Source organism: Vitis riparia, chromosome 6 (genome assembly GCF_004353265.1).
Source record: "Vitis riparia cultivar Riparia Gloire de Montpellier isolate 1030 chromosome 6, EGFV_Vit.rip_1.0, whole genome shotgun sequence".
NCBI lineage: Eukaryota > Viridiplantae > Streptophyta > Magnoliopsida > Vitales > Vitaceae > Vitis > Vitis riparia.
The window spans coordinates 21,875,480-21,890,521 of NC_048436.1; the positions used below are offsets into that span (position 1 = coordinate 21,875,480).

At 29.1% G+C, this 15,042-nt stretch overlaps 3 protein-coding genes across 3 annotated transcripts; all 3 read right to left on the reverse strand.

Annotated features, from left to right (window-relative positions):
* Positions 1 to 3,659: 3,659 nt before the first annotated feature.
* On the reverse strand, positions 3,660 to 4,371 carry LOC117916916 (dirigent protein 22-like). The gene has a single exon (XM_034833150.1). The coding sequence runs from the start codon at positions 4,351 to 4,353 to the stop codon at positions 3,772 to 3,774; it is 582 nt and encodes a 193-aa protein (XP_034689041.1). The 5' UTR covers positions 4,354 to 4,371; the 3' UTR covers positions 3,660 to 3,771.
* Positions 4,372 to 6,782: 2,411 nt separating this feature from the next.
* Positions 6,783 to 7,621, reverse strand: LOC117916463 (dirigent protein 22-like). Its single transcript, XM_034832517.1, has one exon. The coding sequence runs from the start codon at positions 7,552 to 7,554 to the stop codon at positions 6,973 to 6,975; it is 582 nt and encodes a 193-aa protein (XP_034688408.1). The 5' UTR covers positions 7,555 to 7,621; the 3' UTR covers positions 6,783 to 6,972.
* Positions 7,622 to 11,363: 3,742 nt separating this feature from the next.
* LOC117916545 (dirigent protein 22-like) lies at positions 11,364 to 12,163 on the reverse strand. The gene has a single exon (XM_034832632.1). The coding sequence runs from the start codon at positions 12,126 to 12,128 to the stop codon at positions 11,559 to 11,561; it is 570 nt and encodes a 189-aa protein (XP_034688523.1). The 5' UTR covers positions 12,129 to 12,163; the 3' UTR covers positions 11,364 to 11,558.
* Between the last annotated feature and the right edge of the window lie 2,879 nt (positions 12,164 to 15,042).

A 15,042-nucleotide genomic window follows, 5' to 3' on the forward strand; every position in this document is an offset into this window, starting at 1 on the left:
ATATATATATATATATTGAATGTTTCATTTTCCATACAACAATACTTTTCCAATTTCCAAGCCGGCATAGTTACCAAGCCGGCATAGTTACCAACTGCGCAAAGACCAAGTCCTAGCTGCCAACCACTCAAAGACACATCACAATGGGGAAAATTTCTAACGAGAATGACCAAGATGCCCCTCCAGTTGCCTTTAGCACTTGGTGGTTTTGGGTAATTTGTATGTCCTAGCGGCTAGTAATAGCATGCCGTTTTTGAATGGAAAGAAGGAAAACTTGGAAAGACCACGGACTAGTTGGACAACTTGGACATAAATGATTAATTATTATCATAAGTTTAATCTTTGTCAATTGTCCTTGTCCTATTATCATATTTAAAGACGCACATATTTTCCACGAAAATATCAAAATTTATAATATAAATAATTAAATTTTTTAAAATAACTTTTACGGGTTTTTGCTACAAAATAATTAAAATTATTCAGAATTTCTAATGATTTTATTTCTAGTTTTTTGTTTCTTTTGAAATTTCCTTTTAAATGTTCTTGATATATATATAATCTAACTTTTAAAAAAAAAAATTTTTAGTATTATGATGGTTTAATTTCATTCATTTTAATAATTAATATTTAAAATTATTTAATTTTAATAATAATAATAATAAATATCATTAATTACCTTAACTATAATATATTGATAATTCTCTTGATGCCCCACCTAACAAAAGTGTCTGGCTCCACGGTGGCAGCCGCCATCAAAGTAGGCCCTAAGTTTTATTGTGGGGGCCAAAACCCTTCATCCTATTGGATACAAATTCAAACTTGTGACCCAAGTAGGTCCGGTATTTATGTTAATTAGTTTACATGGGTACGGAAAAATGAGGTAAAAAGGTTTTGAAATTAAATATAAATTAATTATTTTATTTAATATTAAAAATTAAAAATAATTTTAATATTAAATTATTTTATAAAATATATTTTATTTATTTAATAATTTAAATTAAGTAATTAAGTTGATTTATTAAACACCTTACTTTTGAATATTTTTTAAAAATCTATTTTTTTAGAATTGTTTTATAAACCTTAAAAATAATCATCATATCTTTTACATATGTTTGAGACATTGAAACAAAAAATGAAATTAAAAAATCTATTTTGCTTTTAATTTGTTATTTTATTTGAATTAATTATTAAAAATGAGAATATGAATTAAAAACCCATCATTAATTGAAATACATTTTTATTAGGATTTTGAGTTCCTCTCTACATTAATGGGTCTAACAACCCATTAAAATTCAACCACCTTCCTTCAAAAATCAGCCGCTCATGGGCATTAAAAAAAATCAACCCTATAGATTATAGATTCTATAATATAATATGAGAGAGAGGGGGAGATAAAGAGAACATATGAGAATGGGTCTCACAACCGTTAATATTCCATCACTTTCCTTCAAAAATCAGCTGCTCTTGGGCATTAAAAAAGTGAACTCTATAGATTATAGATTCTATCAAAGAATATGAGAGAGAGAGAGAGAGAGAGAGAGAGAGAGAGAGAGAGAGGGAGAGAGAGAGACCATATGAGAATTAATATTCAATTCCTTTCCTTCAAAAATCAGCTGGTAATGGGCATTCAAAAAATCAACCTTATAGACTATAGATTCCATCATAGAATATGAGAGAGAGAGAGAGAGAGAGAGAGATGCTGCAGCAGGTGGGGATAGAGAGGCATTTCAATCTCCCATTTGGATGGCAAACAGGCTCCACCAAGGCATCCACTCCATTCTCTCGGGGGAAAAAAGGGTGACTAAAAAATTAGTGGCAACGGATGGCAATACTTGGAGATAACTCATGAAATACATGCACATGCATGCATTGTTCCCAACTTCTTTCTACAGGGTTTTAGTGTTAGGATTTTTTATTTATTTAATATTATTTTTTAAAAATAGTATCCCATAAAATATTAAAAAATACTTTTAAAATTTTTTACTTAAAGTTTGATCTTTAATAACACTACTTCTATACCTTCAATGGGCTATAGCCACATGCCATGAGTCCATGACTTTCATACAAGGATGAGGACAATTGATTTCAACTTACATAAATCTAATCATATTCAACTTGTCACCTTGCTTTAATAGGAAAGGACAATTGACAAAGATTAAACTTATGATGATAATTAATCATTTATGGTTAATTTTTCATCATCTACTATTTCACAACCAAGAAGAGAAAAAAAATGATTTAAAGCTTTTTGGATGTGAAATTCATTTAAAAATATTCAAATAATTTTTTTATTTTTGTATTAGAGAAATGGTAGAACATATTTCATATATTTTTTAAAAATCCTAAAATAATAATAATAATTTATATATAAAAGATAAAATTTATTAGAACTTATTGAAGCTGCAAAACTTTTAAATTTTTTTTTTTCTGAAAATAAGAAATTCTCCTTGATCCTACAATGAAAATTCGTCCTTTTATAGTTTTTTTTTTATGAGTTGTTTGACAATGATATATTAGATCTTTCATATTCTCTTTTTTCTAACCAAATTATCTAATAGGGTTATTTTATCGGTTTTCTAGGAAATGGTACTCTTAAATGCTTGAAATGAGAGTTATTTGATTTTTCTTACATTCACTAACATTAAAAATCAGTGTTCAAGGGTCTTTCCATTTAAAATTTTAAATATAAGTTTCTATCTCACTTTTCACTTGTGACAAATGGTTATTTCTATTTAATCTTCAAGGGTCTTAAGGGGCTTTAAATTTGGTGAACCCTAATGAGGTCCAATTTTTAATTGGTAACCACATCATGGGGTTACGCTATGGCTCAAAATGTGATGGGCCCAAGATATTGGACCATACAAATGGCAACAAAAAAAAAAAAAAAAAAAAAAACAAATGGTCTTGTTCCATTATAGTTGCTTGCTTGTTATGGACACATGAACTTATTCAGCATCATCATGATTGCTTATCTAAAAAATGAACCAAATTGAGATGACATTAATTTTTAGCCCATTTTGATTCAAACCCTAGCTATGGACCTTGTAGAATTTGTAAATAAAGGGAAAAGATTGTTGTTTAAGAATCTTATCTTCTTTTCGAATATGTTCGATTAAATCATATCTTAGATGAAACAAAAGAAAAGGTTAAACTTATGTATCATGTCAAAGTAAGTAAAATTTATAATTTTCATCAAAACATTTCTTAAAAGCATTTTTGTAAATGGGAATGCTGCTCAAAATTTTGAGTTTTTTTTTCTAACTTTATTATCATTATATATGACTAAAAATTTGTGAAAGTTGAATATATTTTAGTTTGGTTAAAACAATTTGAGTAATGTGAAATCAAAGACATATGCCATTCTTATTAAACGGAGTAAAGATAGTCCACCCAATTAACCTTATATTCAAAAGCCATGTGTGTGATAATTTAAACATATCAAATCAACTCACAAAAAGTGGCTAAGTTGAATAGAAAAGTGATACCACTTCAACTTTGTTGATATGAGCTTTGAAATCTACTTCTCTCCAATATTTTTTTTTTAAGAATAAAGCATAGTTTAACAAATTTCAAGAAAGTAATTAATCCACACAAATAAGCATTTTATTTTTTTACAATATGCTTACATCAAATTAGGTGAAGAGTCACCTTTATTCAAATTAAACAAAACTAGATAATCTCACTTAGTTATAGTGGGAACACACAATTATTCAAGTATATCACTATTGTGGACCAAAGGTCCACAGAAAAACTAAGAAAAGATAAAAAATATCAATAATGTATAACATAACAATTGTATTCAATAGTGCCATCTCCGTTGTCGCTGAATGAGTAAGTTGATGCTAGAACATAGCCTCTAGCAAATCGGAAAAGCCCACTACCACCGATTATTGGCATCTCCCTCACCTTAGCATTTACATTGTTCCGTCCTACCACGGTGAATGTGCTACCGTTGTACTTGCCATCAGTGAATGCAAAATTCATAACCATCAATAATGAAGTTTCTTCTAGTCCCGTAGATGCGTATAACCCTTGGGACTTTCCAACCGTTTTTGAGCTCAAATTTGGCCCAACGGTTAACGAGTTATCAATTATACTTACCGAACCAAACAATGTTGACGAGTTATTCACTTCTTCAAGCACTGTAACCGATGTTGCATTAGACCCACTAACAACATCTTGCCAATAAAGTTGAAAGTGTGTTACCTTTTCCTTCAACATATTCATTTTCTTAGGATTGATACTTTTGACATGGCTGTATTCTTTTCTGAAAATTGAAATTGTGGCAGAAGAGAAAATGACGAAGATGAAGAAGATGAAGTAGGAAAGTGAAATGAGGAGAGCTTTAACCATGGCCACAGTGCACACCCTTTGCTCACAAAACCTGAGTTATCTACATTTGCTCACAAAACCTAGGCTATATATACACATATGGAATGTTTCATTTTCCGTACAATAATATTTTCCAATTTCCAAGGCGTTCATAGTTTCCGACTGCGCAAAGACCAAGTCGTAGTTGCCAACCACTCAAAGACAAAACACAAAGGGGGAATTTTCTAATGAGAATGACCAAACTGCAAGTCTTATCGACTTGTAATAGCACGCATTGTTTTTTAAATGGAAAGAAGGAAAAAACATTGAAAGACGACGGCTTACTTGGGCCCAACTTTTTCTAGAAAACGAGTTCTGCCCCAACTCAGGGGGTCACGTGTCCCCCCCTTCAACATTCTAGAAACAAAAAAGTTCCCTTATATGTGAAACTTTTTTTAGGAAAGTAGAAACCAAAATAGAAAATTTGCCCCTCTGAAAAATGTAAATTTAATTTTCAAAATAATGACAACTAAATATTATTAAAAATAAAATAAAAAATATTGACCATTAATTACTAATAAAATATTAAAATTAAACTAAAATAAAAAAATCTCATTTAATATTGGTATTTCTTTCTTCTTGTTTATTCAACATTTTCCCTTTTTTATACTTAATTTTTTATTCTACTTGATTAAATCATAAAAAATAATACTTTTAAATTGTTGTTGTAATGACTTTTCTATGAGACGTAAGTTTTGAGCAAAAGTTGGAAAGACCCCGGACTAGTTGGATGTACTTTTTCTAGAAAATGCGTCCTGCCGCCACCCAAGTAAGGCTCAGGGGGGTCACGTGTCCCGTCCCCAACCCTCAATTTTCTAGAAACAATTTTTTTTTTCTAGAAAATGAGTCCTGCTGCCATTCGAGTCAGGCTCATGGGGGCCACGTGTACCCCACACCCTCAATTTTATATGTTAATTTTTCAAGGACAATTGACAAAGATTAAACTTATGATGATAATTAATCATTTATGGTTAATTTTTCATCACCTACTATTTCACAACCAAGAAGAGAAAAAAAAAATGATTTAAAGCTTTTTGAATGTGAAATTCATTTAAAAAGATTCAAATAATTTTTTTATTTTTATTTTTATTTTTGTATTAGAGAAATGGTAGAATAGTTATCATTTATTTATAATTAAATATCCATTTGAACATATTTCATATATTTTTTTAAAATCATAAAATAATAATAATAATTTGTATATAAGAAACAAAATTTATTAGAACTTATTGAAGCTACAAAACTTTAAAAAAAAATTTATTGAAAATAAGAAATTCTCCTTTATCCCAAAATGAAAGTTCATCATTTTATAGTTTTTTTTATGCGTTTTTTTGACATTGATATATCAGACCTTTCATATTTTCTTTTTTCTAACCAAATTATCTAATAGGGTTATTTTATCAGTTTTCTAGGAGATGGTACTCTTAAATGCTTGAAATGAGAGTTATTTGATTTTTCTTACATTCACTAACATTAAAAATCAGTGTTCAAGGGTCTTTCCATTTAAAATTTTAAATATAAGTTTCTATCTCACTTTTCACTTGTGACAAATGGTTATTTCCATTTAATCTTCAAGGGTCTTAAGGGGCTTTAAATTTGGTGAACCCTAATGAGGTCCAATTTTTAATTGGTAAGCACATCATGGGGTGAAAAGCCCATTAGGCTATGGCTCAAAATGTGATGGGCCCAAGATATTGGACCATACAAATGGCAACAAAAAAAACAAATGGTCTTGTTCCATTGTAGTTGCTTGCTTGTTATGGACACAAGAACTTATTCAACATCATCATGATTGCTAATCTAAAAAATGAACCAAATTGAGATGACATTAATTTTTAGCCATTTTGATCCAAACCCTAGCTATGGACCTTGTAGAATTTGTAAATAAAGGGAAAAGGTTGTTGTTTAAGAATCCTATCTTCTTTTCAAATATTTTCAATTAAATCATATCTTAGATGAAACAAAAGAAAATGTTAAACTTATGTATCATGTCAAAGTAAATAAAATTTATAATTTTCATCAAAACATTTTTGAAAATGGGAATGTTGCTCAAATTTTTTAGTTTTTTTTTTTTTTCCTAACTTCATTATCCTTATATATGACTAAAAATTAGTGAACGTTGAATATATTTTAGTTTGGTTAAAACAATTTGAGTCATGTGAAATCAAAGACATATGTCATTCTTATTAAACAAAGTAAAGGTAGTCCACCCAATTAGCCTTATATTCAAAAGCCATATGTGTGAAAATTTAAACATATCAAATCAACTCACAAAAAGTGGCTAAGTTGAATAGAAAAGTGATACCATTTCAACTTTGTTGATATGAGCTTTGAAATCTACTTCTCTCCAATGTTTTTTTTAATTTTTTTTTTAAGAATAAAGTATAGTTTAACAAATTTCAAGAAAGTAATTAATCCACGCAAATAAGCATTTTATTTTATTATAATATGCTTACATTAAATTAGGTGAAGAGTCACCTTTATTCAAATTAAACAAAACTAGATAATCTCACTTAGTTATAGTGGGAAGACGCAATTATTCAAGTATATCACTATTGTGGACCAAAGCTCCACGGAAAAACTAGGAAAAGATAAAAAATATCAATAATGTATAACATAACAATTGTATTCAATAGTGCCATCTCCGTTGTCGCTGAATGAGTAAGTTGATGCTAGAACATAGCCTCTAGCAAATCGGAAAAGCCCACTACCACCGATTATTGGCATCTCCCTCACCTTAGCATTTACATTGTTCCGTCCTACCACGGTGAATGTGCTACCGTTGTACTTGCCATCAGTGAATGCAAAATTCATAACCATCAATAATGCAGTTTCTTCTAGTCCCGTAGATACGTATAACCCTTGGGACTTTCCAACCGTTTTTGAGCTCAAATTTGGCCCAACGGTTAACGAGTTATCAATTATACTTACCGAACCAAACAATGTTGACGAGTTATTCACTGCGTCAAGCACTGTAACCGATGTTGCATTAGACCCACTAACAACATCTTGCCAATAAAGTTGAAAGTGTGTTACCTTTTCCTTCAACATATTCATTTTCTTAGGATTGATACTTTTGACATAGCTGTATTCTTCTCCGAAAATTGAAATTGTGGCAGAAGAGAAAATGACGAAGATGAAGAAGATGAAGTAGGAAGGTGAAATGAGGAGAGCTTTAGCCATGGCCACAGTGCACACCCTTTGCTCACAAAACCTGAGTTATGATATGCCTTTGCTCACAAAACCTGAGTTATCTACATTTGCTCAGAACACCTAGGCTATATATACATATATTGAATGTTTCATTTTCCGTACAATAATATTTTTCTAATTTCCATGGCGTCATCGTTACCAACCGCGCAAAGACCAAGTCGTAGTTGCCAACCACTCAAAGACAAAACACAAAGGGGGAATTTTCTAATGAGAATGACCAAACTGCAAGTCTTATCGACTTGTAATAGCACGCATTGTTTTTTACATGGAAAGAAGGAAAAAACATTGAAAGACGACGGCATACTTGGGCCCAACTTTTTCTAGAAAACGAGTTCTGCCCCAACTCAGGGGGTCACGTGTCCCCCCCTTCAATATTCTAGAAACAAAAAAGTTCCCTTATATGTGAAACTTTTTTTAGGAAAGTAGAAACCAAAATAGAAAATTTGCCCCCTCTGAAAGAATGTAAATTTAATTTTCAAAATAATGACAACTAAATATTATTAAAAATAAAATAAAAAATATTGACCATTAATTACTAATAAAATATTAAAATTAAACTAAAATAAAAAAATCTCATTTAATATTGGTATTTCTTTCTTCTTGTTTATTCAACATTTTCCCTTTTTTATACTTAATTTTTTATTCTACTTGATTAAATCATAAAAAATAATACTTTTAAATTGTTGTTGTAATGACTTATTATATGAGACATAAGTTTTGAGCAAAAGAATTTACTTTCAATTATCTAATATTTAGTTATTTGAAAAAAGAAAAAAAAAGTATGAATTTTAGTATTTATGGAAATTTTAATCCTCACTTTTAAAAGTATATAAAAAAATTTAGATCTTTTGGATATAAACAAAAAAAATGAGATTAAAGTATAAATAAATAAAATCAGGAAATAAGAAGACTTAAAAGGCAAACTTGTGAGTCAAGGTAGGTATGGTATATATGTTAATTATTCTAATTTAATATTAAAAATTAAAAATAATTTTAACATTAAATTATTTTATTAAATATATTTAATAATTTAAATTATACAATTAAATTGAATTATCAAGTTTCTTGTTTTTGAATATTTTTAAAAAAATTATTTTTTTAGAATCATTTTGTAAACCTTTCAAATATATGAGAATAATTCTCGTATTTTTTTATATATCTTTGAGACATTGAAGCAAAAAAAAATGAAATCAAAAAATCTATTTCACTTTTAATTTGTTTTTTTTTATGTGAATTAATTATTAAACATGAGAATATGAATTAAAAACTCATTATTCATTGAAATACATTTTTATTAGGATTTTGAATTCCTTTCTACGTTAATGGGTCTCACAAGTCCCAACCCATTACTATTCAACACTTTCCTTCAAAAATCAGCTGCTGATGGCTCATGGGCATAAAACAAAATAAAAATCAACCCTATAGAGGGGGTGAAATAGAGAGAGAACATATGAGAATGGTCTCACAACCATTAATATTCTGTCACTTTCCTTGAAAAATCAGCTGCTCATGGGAATTAAAAAAAATCGACCCTATTGACTATAAAGTCTATCATAGGGGGAGAGAGAGAGAGAGAGAGAGAGAGAGGCCAACCATTTGAGAATTGGTCTCACAATCGTTAATATTCAATTACTTTCCATCAAAAATCATCTCCTCATGGCTCATGGGCATTAAAAAAATCAACCCCATAGACTATAGATCCTATCATAGAATATGAGAGAGAGAGCGGGAGAGAGAGACCAAATGGGAATGTCCCACGACCATTAATATTCAATCCTATAGACTATAGATTCTATCTAGAATATGAGAGAGAGACCATATGAGAATGGGTCTCACAACCATTAATATTCAATTACCTCAAAAATCAGCTGCTCAGGGCATTAAAAAAATCAACCGACTACAAATTCCATCATAGAATGAGAGAGAGAGAGAGAGAGAGAGAGAGAGAGAGAGAGAGAGAGAGAGAGAGAGAGAAGCATTAAAAAAAGGGAGAGTCATGTTACACGTGTGCCATTGAAAAAAAAAATCAGTTTTAGAAAATCCTCATGAGCCGCCAATTATGAAAGTTTTTTTATTTTTTATTTTTTTAGTTTTACTTTGACACGCAACAATTCAAAGAGCTTGTCATTATTATTGTTTTTTTTTTTTAAAACAAAAAATTTGACGCTTGGGAATCAGCCATACCACATCAATTTTTTTTTTCTTTTTCCCTACCTCTGTGACATCTCTATCTTCCATTTTATTTAATTGTTTTTTAAATGTGTTGGCTTTAGGATGTCTTTTCAATTTTATTTTATTTTTATCTCATTTTTCATATTTAGGATTTTAATTATTTATTGATATTTTAAATATAAAATAATAATATGTAATAAATATTTAGTGAGAACAAATTTAATATAAAAATAAACAAATGATAAACAATATTGTTAATGTGACTATTGACATGGAGAGTGGGTGAGGGTAATTTGGGCATAGAAAAAAAAGTTAGCCCCGAGTGCACAAAACCAATATTATTTTCCATATTAACAAACTGATTCCTAGATTTCCTATTTTTGGGTTTTGGAAACCATAATATTTGCAAATGGCCGACCCAAAAAAAATTAGTGACATACATATATGCATTGTTCCCAACTTTTTTCTCTAGTTGTAGTATTTTCTTATGTATTGTTTGACACCAATATACCAAACCTTTCATATATATATATATATATATATATATATATATATCATTTTTTTTCTAACCAAATTATCTAATCATATTATTTTATCAATTTTCTAAAAAATATACTCTTGAATGCTCAAAATGAGAGTTATTTGATTTTTCTTTCATTCACTTTCACTTAGATTAACAATTAGTGGTCAAGGGTCTTTCAATTTAAAAGTTTAAATATAACTCTCTCTCTGTTTTCACCTGTGACAAATACTTATCTCCATTTAATCTTCAAGGGTAAAGGGGCTTTATACTTGGTGAACCCTAATGAGGTCCAATTTTTAATTGGTAACCACATCATGGGGTAAAAAGCCCATTAGGCTATGGCTCAAAATGTAATGAGCGCAACATATTGGACCATACAAATGGCAAAAATAAAAATGGCCTTATTCTATTATAGTTGCTTGCTTGTCATAGACACATGAACTTATTGAACACCGTCATGATTGCTTGTCTAAAAAATGAAGCAAAATTGAGATGACATTAATTTTTAGCCCATTTTGATTCAAACCTTAGCTATGGACCTTGTAGAATTTGTAAATAATGGGCAAAGATTGTTGTTTAAGAATCATATCTTCTTTTGAAATATGTTCAATTAAATCATATCTTAAGTGAAATAAAAGAAAAAGTCAACTTATGTATCACATCAAGGTAAATAAAATTTATAACTTTCATCAAAACATTTCTTAAAAACATCTTTGTAAATGAGAATGCTGCTCAAATTTTTGAGCGTGTTCACACTTCATTATCATTATATATGACTAGAAATTAATGAAAGTTGAATATATTTTGGTTTGGTTAAGATAATTTAAGTCATGTGAAATCAAAGAAATATGTCATTCTTATTAAACAAAGCAAAGGTAGTTCACCCAATTAGCCTTATATTCAAAAGTCATATATGTGATAAATCAAACATATCAAATCAACCCACAAAGACGGGCTTAAGTTGAATAGAAAAGTGATACCGCTTCAACTTTGTTGATATAAGCTTTTAAATCTACTTCTCTCCAATTTTTTTTATTTTTTTTTATTTTTAGAATAATGTATGGTTTAACAAATTTCAAGAAAGTAAATAATCCACACAAATAAGCATTTTATTTTATTATAGTATGCTTACATTCATCTAGGTGAAGTAAGAGCCACCTAATTTATTCAAATTAAGAAAAACTAGAGAATCTCACTTAGCTACGGTGGGAACACACAATTATTCAAGTATATAACTATTGTGAACTAAAGCTCCACTAAAAATTAGAAAGAAAAAAAATCAATAATGTATGACATAACAATTATATTCAATGGTGGCGCCATCATTGTAAGTTGATGCTAGAGCATAGCCTCTAGCAAATCGGAAAAGCCCACTGCCACCGATTATTGGCATCTCCCTTACCTCAGCATTTATATTGTTCCGTCCTAGCACAATGAATGTGCTACCATTGTATTTGCCATCAGTGAATGCAAAACTCATAACCATCAATAATGAAGTATCTTCTTGTCCCGTAGATGCGTAAAGCCCTTGGGCCTTTCCAACTGTTTTTGAGCTCAAATTTGGCCCAATGGTTAACGAGTTATCAAATATATTTACCATACCAAAAGATGTTGACGAGTTATCCACTGCTTCAATTACTGTGACTGAGGTTGCATTAGACCCGCTAACAACATCCTGCCAATAAAGTTTAAAATGACTTACCTTTTCCCTCAACATCTTCATTTTTTTAGGATTGACACTTTTGACATAACTGTATTCTTCTCCAAAAGCTGGAGTTGTGGTAGAAGAAAAAATGAGGAAGATGAAAAAGATGAAGTAGAAAGGTGAAACGAGGAGAGTTTTAGCCATGGCTACAATGCACACCCTTTGCTCACAAAACTTGAGCTACCTTTTGCTCACAGAACCTAGGCTATATATATATATATATACTGGTTCATTTTCCATACAACCACGCAACCACGCAGAGACCAAGTCATAGTTGCCAACCGCTCAAGAAAATTTCTAAGGAGAATGACCAAAATGCCCCTCCATCTTTTGGTGTCTTGGACACTTGGTGGTTTTGGGTTAATTTGCAAGTCTTATCGACTTGTAATAGCACACAATTTTTTAATGGAAAAAGGGAAAACTTGGACAGGCCACGGAGTGGACGTAACTTTTTTCTAATAAATTGAGTCGTGTCGTCACCGGAGGAGCCGACTAAGGTTCAGTGGGCCATGTGTCCCCCCAGCCTCGATTTTCTAGAAACAAAAAAATTCCCTTATATGTTAAATTTTTTTAGGAAAATAAAAACCAAAAAAAATATAAATTTAATTTGTAAAATGATGAAAACTAAATATGATTACCAAAAAAATAATATTGGTCATTAATTACTAATAAAATATTAAAATTGAACTAAAATAACCAAAAATAAAAAAATCTCATTTAATATTGGTATTTCTTTTTTCTTGTTTATTCAATTTTTTTTTCTTTTTATTGGATTTAATTAAATCATAAAATAATATTTTTAAACTGCTTTTATAAAGTAAAAACCTTTACTTTAAATTATCTTATATTTAGTTATTTAAAAAGGAAAAAAAATTAAGCGGTATTAATTTTGATATCTATGAAAATTTTAGTCATCACTTTTAAAAGAACATGAAAAAATTTAAGCTTTTTGATATAAGAACTAAGAATAATATTAGGTAATAAATAAATTAAATCAAGTTATGAAACGACTTAAAAACATACATCTTTTTCATAAAAAAATACCAAAATTTATAATATAAATGATTGAATTCTTTAAAATAATTTTTATAGGTTTTTGTTACGAAATAATTAAAATTATTAAAAATTTCTAATAATTTTTTTTAATTTCAATTTCTTTTAAAAATTTCCTTTAAATGTTTTTAGTAATTTAAAATATATATATATATATATAACATCTAAAACTTTTTAAAAATATTCTTAGTACCATGATGGTTTTATTTATGCGGTGGCAAGCTGCAATCAAAGTGGGCCCTAAGGTTTATTGTGGTGGGTCAAAACCCTTCATCCTATTGTATAAAATATCATTTTACCATTCAAACTTGTGAGTCGACGTAGGTCTGACATATATGTTAATTATTTTAAGAGAAAAAGGAGGTAAAAATAAAAAATAATTTTAATATTAAATTATTTTATTAAATATATTTAATTTATTTAATAATTTAAATTAGGTAATTAAGTTCATTTACTCAACACCTTGTTTTTAAATTATTTTTTTTAAATTATTTTTTTAGAATTGTTTTGGATCATTGAAACATTGAAAAAAAAATTGAATTGAAAAACCCATTTCACTTTTAATTTGTTATTTTATGTGAATTAATTATTAAAAATGAGAATATGAATTAAAAACTCATTATTAATTGAAATACATTTTTATTAGGATTTTGAATTCCTCTCTACATTAATGGGTCTCACAACCTCAATTACATTCAACTTGTCACCTTGCTTAAATAGGAAAAGTACAATTGATAAAGTTTAAACATATGATGATAATTAATCATTTATTGTTAATTTTTCATCATCTACTATTACACAATCACGTAGAAAAAATTAATGATTTAAAGCTTTGTGAATGCTAAATTCATTTAAAAAAGATTCAAACGCCTTTTTTTTTTTCTTTTTGTATTAGAGAAATGGTAGAATAGTTATCATTTATTTATAATTAAGTGTCCATTTGAATGTATTTCATATATTTTTTAAAAATTATAAAATAATAATAATAATTTGTATATAAGATATAAAAATTATTAGAAGCTTGTTCTTTTTATAGTTTTTTTCTTCTGACATTGATATGTTAGACACATGAACTCCATTCAAGATTGTCATGATTGCTTGTCCCAAAAATGAAGCAAAATTGAGATGACATTAATTTTTAGCCCATTTTGATTCAAACCCTAGCTATAGACCTTGTAGAATTTGTAAATAATGGGAAAAGGTTGTTGTTTAAGAATCATATCTTCTTTTGAAAAATGTTCAATTAAATCATATATTAAGTGAAATAAAAGAAAAAGTCAACTTATGTATCACGTCAAGCTAAATAAAATTTTTATCAAAACATTTCTAAAAAGCATTTTTGTAAATGAGAATGCTACTCAAATTTTTGAGTATTTTCTAACTTCATTATCATTATATATGACTAAAAACTAGTGAAATTTCAAAGTTGAATATATTTTAGTCTACTCAAGATACTTTGAGTAACGTGAAATCAAAGAAATATGTTATTCTCATTAAACGAAGTCAAGGTAGGACCACTCAGTTAGCCTTATTTTCAAAAGCCACAAAACTAGCTTTTGAAACATATCAAATCAACCCACAAAAACTAGGTTAAGTTGAATAGAAAAGTGATACACTTCAACTTCATTGATATGAGCTTTGAAATCTACTTCTCTCCAACTTATTATTATTATTATTATTATTCTTAGCAATATTTTAAAAATTGGACGCCGATCCGTCAATCGATGACCTTTCCTGTCCGATTCCTCCTTTTAAGCCGGTTATCAATTGGACCGACGATTGAACTGTCAAACCAAACAATTCAACACCCCCAACTTTTATTTGAAAAAAGTGGGCCACTTTAGTCCACCCTCACAGCCCAACATTGTTTGCCTACCATTTTTTTTTGGACAAAATGGCCTATATCCTCTCCCCGACTGAACATTGACAGCCCACATCCATCTTGCAAAATGGACCCTTTAATCAAAGGTTGTGCCATAAGGCTCAACAACCACTTGACTTGACT

What these genes read in the sequence shown, in the direction of transcription:
- LOC117916916 (XM_034833150.1), bottom strand. Translation starts at nt 4,353, where the DNA reads ATGGTTAAAGCTCTCCTCATTTCACTTTCCTACTTCATCTTCTTCATC.
- LOC117916463 (XM_034832517.1), bottom strand. Translation starts at nt 7,554, where the DNA reads ATGGCTAAAGCTCTCCTCATTTCACCTTCCTACTTCATCTTCTTCATC.
- LOC117916545 (XM_034832632.1), bottom strand. Translation starts at nt 12,128, where the DNA reads ATGGCTAAAACTCTCCTCGTTTCACCTTTCTACTTCATCTTTTTCATC.